The 6,422-nt window shown below is 53.9% G+C and overlaps 1 protein-coding gene across 1 annotated transcript in view; it reads left to right on the plus strand.

Moving 5' to 3' along the window:
• Positions 1-6,422, plus strand: part of LOC112105072 (elastin-like) — an 89,380-nt gene that overhangs the window by 33,816 nt on the left and 49,142 nt on the right. Inside the window, exon 17 of the mRNA XM_029913109.1 lies at positions 5,488-5,594. Within this exon, the coding sequence (XP_029768969.1) occupies positions 5,488-5,594 (107 nt within the window). The remainder of the gene's footprint in view (positions 1-5,487; positions 5,595-6,422) is intronic.

A 6,422-nucleotide genomic window follows, 5' to 3' on the forward strand; every position in this document is an offset into this window, starting at 1 on the left:
CTCCGCCGCCCATTGGAATTCTGGGTTGAGATCCCAATGCCTGATGATGCAAAAACAGTGTCGCGTGGGGTTCTGGGTATATGTCGTCAGGCCCCTCCCCCGCCGTCAGAGCAACGGCAGACAATAGATTCGCGCCTTTTTACCTGGGTTACCTGTGCAGACAACATACCACGGCAAGCATGGAGCCCGCTCAGCTCAGCTCAGCTCACTGTCATCTGGGTGCCAGCAGACGTGGTACTGCATTGCTACACAGCAGCAGCTAATTGCCTTTTGGCAGTAGACGGTGCAGTATGACTGGTAGCCGTCATCGGCTATCTGGGTGCTGGCAGACGTGGGGCTGCATTGCTACACAGCAGCAGCTCCTTGCCTTTTGGCAGTGGATGGTGTATTACGATTGGTATTCGTCGTCGTCGTACTCCTCAGTGAGTTCAATCAGAGGCACCCGGGAAAGTTCTTCAGCAGATTCCTCTAAGAAATACTGCACCAAACTTTCCACTTTGGGCATCTGATTCTTGACGATGATGGCTATCAATCGTAATACATCATTTTCTGCCAAGCACCCAGAAGATGCCGATGGCTATCAGTCATGCTGCACTGTCTGCTGCCAGCTTAAGATGTAAAAAGTAGATGGACCAGATTTGTTCTGTATTCATTTGCTTCCCCCTCCCTCCGTGAAATCAACGGCCTGCTAAACCCAGGGTTTTGAGTTCAATCTTTGGGGGGGCCATTCTGTGTGACAGTTGTTTGTGTTTCTCCCTGATGCACAGCCACCTTTGTTGATTTTAATTCCCTGTACCTGTACGCCATGTCGTCAGTCGCCCCTCCCTCCCTCCATCAGTTTCGCGCCATAGCACTGGGATCATGGAGCCCGCTCAGATCACCGCGGCAATTATGAGCACTATGAACACCACGCGCATTGTCCTGGAGTATATGCAGAGCCAGGACATGCCAAAGCAAAACCAGGACCAGCCGAGGAGGCGATTGCAGTGCGGCGACGAGAGTGATGAGGAAATTGACGTGGACATAGACCTCTCACAAAGTACAGGCCCCAGCAATGTGCAAATCATGGTGTTACTGGGGCAGGTTCATGGTGTGGAACGCCGATTCTGGGCCCAGGAAACAAGCACAGACTGGTGGGACCGCATCGTGTTGCAGGTGTGGGACGATTCCCAGTGGCTGCGAAACTTTCGCATGCGTAAGGGCACTTTCATGGAACTTTGTGACTTGCTTTCCCTGCCCTGAAGCGCCAGAATACCAGGATGAGAGCAGCCCTCACAGTTGAGAAGTGAGTGGCGATTGCCCTGTGGAAGCTTGCAACGCCAGACAGCTACTGGTCAGTCGGGAATCAATTTGGAGTGGGCAAATCTACTGTGGGGGCTGCTGTGATCCAAGTTGCCAGGGCAATCAAAGACCTGGTGATATTAAGGATAATGACTCTGGGAAACGTGCAGGTCATAGTGGATGGCTTTGCTGCAATGGGATTCCCAAACTGTGGTGGGGCGATAGACGGAACCCATATCCCTATCTTGTCACCGGAGCACCAAGCCACCGAGTACATAAACCGCAAGGGCTACTTTTCAATGCTGCTGCAAGCCCTGGTGGATCACAAGGGACGTTTCACCAACATCAACGTGGGATGGCCGGGAAAGGTACATGATGCTCGCGTCTTCAGGCAATCTGGTCTGTTTCGAAAGCTGGAGGAAGGGACTTTCTTCCCAGACCAGAAAATAACCATTGGGGATGTTGAAATGCCTATCGTTATCCTTGGGGACCCAGCCTACCCCTTAATGCCATGGCTCATGAAGCCGTACACAGGCAGCCTGGACAGTAGTCAGGACCTGTTCAACTATAGGCTGAGCAAGTGCCGAATGGTGGTGGAATGTGCATTTGGACGTTTAAAAGCGCGCTGGCGCAGCTTACTGACTCGGATAGACCTCAGCGAAACCAATATCCCCATTGTTATTGCTGCTTGCTGTGCGCTCCACAATATCTCTGAGAGTAAGGGGGAGACATTTATGGCGGGGTGGGAGGTTGAGGCAAATCGCCTGGCCGCTGATTATGCGCAGCCAGACACCAGGGCGGTTAGAAGAGTACAGCAGGGCATGGTGCGCATCAGAGAAGCTTTGAAAACCAGTTTTGTGACTGGCCAGGCTACGGTGTGAAACTTCTGTTTGTTTCTCCTTGATGAACCCTCCGTCCCCACCCCCGGTTCACTCTACTTCCCTGTAAACCAACCACCCCACCCTCCCCTCCCCCCTTAGCGCACCGCTTGCAGAGGCAATAAAGTCATTGTTACTTCTCATTCATGCATTCTTTATTAATTCCTCACACAACTAGGGGGATAATTGCCAAGGTAGCCTGGGCTGGGTTGGGGAGGAGGGAAGGAAAAGGACACACTGCAGTTTAAAACTTTAAAACTTTAACACTTATTGAAGGCCAGCCTTCTGATGCTCGGGCAATCATCTGGGGTGGAGTGACTGGGTGGCCGGAGGCCCCCCCCACCGTGTTCTTGGGCATCTGGGTGAGGAGGCAATGGGTCTTGGGGAGGAGGGCTGTTGGTTACACAGGGGCTGTAGCGGCGGTCTCTGCTCCTGCTGCCTTTCCTGCAGCTCAACCATACGCTGGAGCATATCAGTTTGATGCTCCAGCAGCCGGAGCATCGACTCTTGCCTTCTGTCTGCAAGCTGACGCCACCTATCATCTTCAGCCCGCCACTTGCTCTGTTCAGCCCGCGATTCATCCTGCCACCTCTCCTCTCGTTCATATTGTGCTTTTTTGCACTCTGACATTGACTTCCTCCACGCATTCTGCTGTGCTCTTTCAGTGTGGGAGGACATATGGAGCTCCATGAACATATCATCCCGAGTCTGCCGTTTTCTCCTTCTAATCTTCGCTAGCCTCTGCGAAGGAGAAACATTTGCAGCTGGTGGAGGAGAAGGGAGAGGTAGTTAAAAAAGACACATTTTAGAGAACAATGGGTACACTCTTTCACGTTAAATTTTGCTGTTCACATTACACAGCACATGTGCTTTCGTTACAAGGTCGCATTTTTCCTCTTATATTGAGGGCCTGCCGGTTTGGTGTGAGAGATCACTCACGCAGTGCCAGGCAACAGAATTCGGCTTGCAGGCAGCCATGGTAAGCCACAGTCTTTTGGCTTTTTTAACCTTCATAACATATGGGAATGGTTTCAAACAGCAGCGCCCTCATTTCCCATACCAAGGACCCATTGAGTTGGCCATTTAAAATGGGTTTGCAATGTAAAAGGAGGGGCTGGGGTTTCCAGGTTAACATGCAGCACAAATCCAACTACCCCCCCCCCCACACACACACACCCAATTATCGGGGATGATCACTTCACCCCTCCCCCCCACCGCGTGACTAACAGCGGGGAACATTTCTGTTCAGCCGAGCAGGAACGGGAACCTCTGAATGTCCCTTTAATAAAATCACCCCATTTCAACCAGGTGACCGTGAATGATATCACTCTCCTGAGGATAACAATGAGAGATAAGGAATGGATGTTGTCTGCATGCCAGCAAACACCGGGACCATACGCTGCCATGCTTTGTTATGCAATGATTCCAGGCTACGTGCTACTCGCCTGGCGTGGTAAAGTGTCCTACCATGGCGGACGGGATAAGGCAGCCCTCCCCAGAAACCTTTTGCAAAGGCTTTGGGAGTACATGAAGGAGAGCTTTCTGGAGATGTCCCTGGAGGATTTCCGCTCCATCCCCATACACGTTAACAGATTTTTCCAGTAGCTGTACTGGCCGCGATTGCCAGGGCAAATTAATAATTAATCATTAAACACGTTTGCTTTTAAACCATGTGTAATATTTACAAAGGTACACTCACCAGAGGTCCCTTGTGTGCCCTCAGGGTCTGGGAGCACGCCTTGGGTGAGTTCGGGGGTTACTGGTTCCAGGTCCAGGGTGATAAACATATCCTGGCTGTTGGGGAAACCGGTTTCTCCGCTTCCTTGCTGTGAGCTCTCTTCATTGTCTTCATCATCATCTTCCTCGTACCCCGAACCCGCTTCCCTGTTGCGTGTTTCTCCATTGATGAAGTCAAAGCACACGGTGGGGGTAGTGGTGGCTGCACCCCCTAGCATGGCATGCAGCTCCGCGTAGAAGCGGCATGTTTGCGGCTCTGCCCCGGACCTTCCGTTTGCCTCTCTGACTTTGTGGTAGGCTTGCCTTAGCTCCTTAATTTTCACGCGGCACTGCTGTGCGTCCCTGTTATGGCCTCTGTCCTTCATGGCCTTTGAGACCTTTTCTAATATTTTGCCACTTCATTTACTGCTACGGAGTTCAGCTAGCACTGATTCGTCTCCCCATATGGCGAGCAGATCCCGTACCTCCCGTTCTGTCCATGCTGGAGCTCTTTTGCGATCCTGGGACTCCATCAGGGTTACCTGTGCTGGTGAGCTCTGCGTGGTCACCTGTGCTCTCCACGCTGGGCAAACAGGAAATGAAATTCAAAAGTTTGCGGGGCTTTTCCTGTCTACCTGGTCAGTGCATCTGAGTTGAGAGTGCTGTCCAGAGTGGTCACAATGAAGCACTGTGGGATAGCTCCCGGAGGCCAATAACGTCGAATTCCGTCCACACTACCCCAAATCCGACCCGCAAAGGCTGATTTTCGCGCTAATCCCCTCGTCGGAGGTGGAGTAAAGAAACCGGTTTAAAGGGCCCTTTAAGTCGAAAAAAAGGGCTTCGTCGTGTGGACGTGTCCAGGCTTAATTCGATTTAACGCTGTCAAAGTCGACCTAAACTTGTAGTGTAGACCAGGCCTCAGTCTGTCAGCCAGAGGACTGGCAGGCCGGGCTCTGCACTGGGAGCAGCGGGAAGGCTTGAGCTTGGACATCTGCTCCCAGCTTTCTCCTGCAAAGTGCACCCCGTTTAGTCAGCCCTTTTCAGTCGTGGGTGCCCAGGGTGGATTTGGATGGAGGCAAAACTCCCCTCTTGCTCCATCATCCCTTTGTGGTGGTGATGGTGCTCCAGAACCAGTTCCTGGGCGGAGGCCTGGGAGGGGGCACCCTGAAAGTGGGGCTTCCATCTCACTCCAAAAAAAGCTGCCAATCGAAGCTGGGCTCCAGCTGCACTGGTGAAGCAGGATGTTCCTGGAGCGAGAGGCCAGTCTGCTCTTCACGTCTGCCCAGGACAGGGCAGGGCGCATGGGCTCCGTTTTCCTGGACTTCCCTCCTCTCCCCTCGGAGGACTGGTTCTCCTCCCTGTGCTCCTATCTCGTGCTGTGTCTCACTCCTGTTGCTCTCTGCAGGTGCTGGAGCCCTGCCAGGGTGTGGTGGTGCTCCAGGCCTGGTGTCAGTGGAGTTCCTGGTTTGGTGCCCGGAATCAGGGACATCCCAGGAGCTGCAGGGGTGGCAAGTGAATGTGCTTACCGGGCTCTGCCAACCGATGTGCCTGCTGTGTTCTTTGTCTGTGTATTGTCAGGTTTCTGAGATTTCCTCTCCTTCCTTTATCCCAGGAGCTGGAAGCCCAGCGGCGGCAGCCGCGGCAGCAGCAGCAAAAGCAGCCAAGTACGGTAAGATGGCCGTCTACTCCTTCAGTGCATGTGTCACGGACTCACAGATCGTGCCCACGCTTGGCCCCGTGCGGTCCGTGGGGGATGCCCCTGTTAGTGAGACAGCCCTTCTCGGGGGTCCACTCTCTCTCGGGGTCAGGCCCCTCCACCTCCTGGAGCCGCACCTCACTGAGCCTTAGCACGCCTGTTAGTCGCCATGGGCCTCCTCAGGGAGTCCACTCGCTCTGGACCCCCCGGGCCTCCACCCCCGAAGGGGTTGATGCCCCCTGTTCTCTAGACCGGAGTGACACTCAGCCAGCATGAAACAGGAGGGTTTATTGAGAGTTGAACACAGCACAGGAAACTCTCAGGGCCTCAGGCCTGGCCTCCCTCAGCCCAGCACACCCCAGTCTCTCTGCCTCCAGGTGGGCTCTGCCTGCTCCCCCTCTCCAGCCCAGAGCCCCCCTGCTCCCAGCTGGGCCTCTGAGATCCCCGGCCCCAAGCCCTGCCTCTGTCCATTGTCTTCTCTCCAGGTAAACAGGGTCGTAAACTGGGGCCTCCTCTCCCCTCTTCTGTCCTCTGGCTGGAACGGGCTGGTTAGGTCACTGGGTCCTCACTCTGCAGCCCATTGTCCGCCCACTGGCCAGAACCGGCTGCGTCTCTGGGTCACCAGGTCGCCAAGTCACCGATCGCTGGGGTATCCATCTTCCAGACCATTGGCTGGGGCCCCAAGTTCACAGAAAACAAAAAAAAAACCCACGTCGTCACAACATGCGGCACCGTGAAGGGTCCAGTCTTCCCTTTGTTATGGGCACATAGTTGCCCTTGTCACCCAGACTTGTATTCTCATCCCAAACAATGCCAGGCTTGTTTGACAGAATCTCTTCTCTGTAAGACCA

Source organism: Terrapene carolina, unplaced genomic scaffold (assembly GCF_002925995.2).
Source record: "Terrapene carolina triunguis isolate 2854851 unplaced genomic scaffold, T_m_triunguis-2.0 Scaffold454, whole genome shotgun sequence".
In the NCBI taxonomy this organism is placed as follows: domain Eukaryota; kingdom Metazoa; phylum Chordata; order Testudines; family Emydidae; genus Terrapene; species Terrapene triunguis.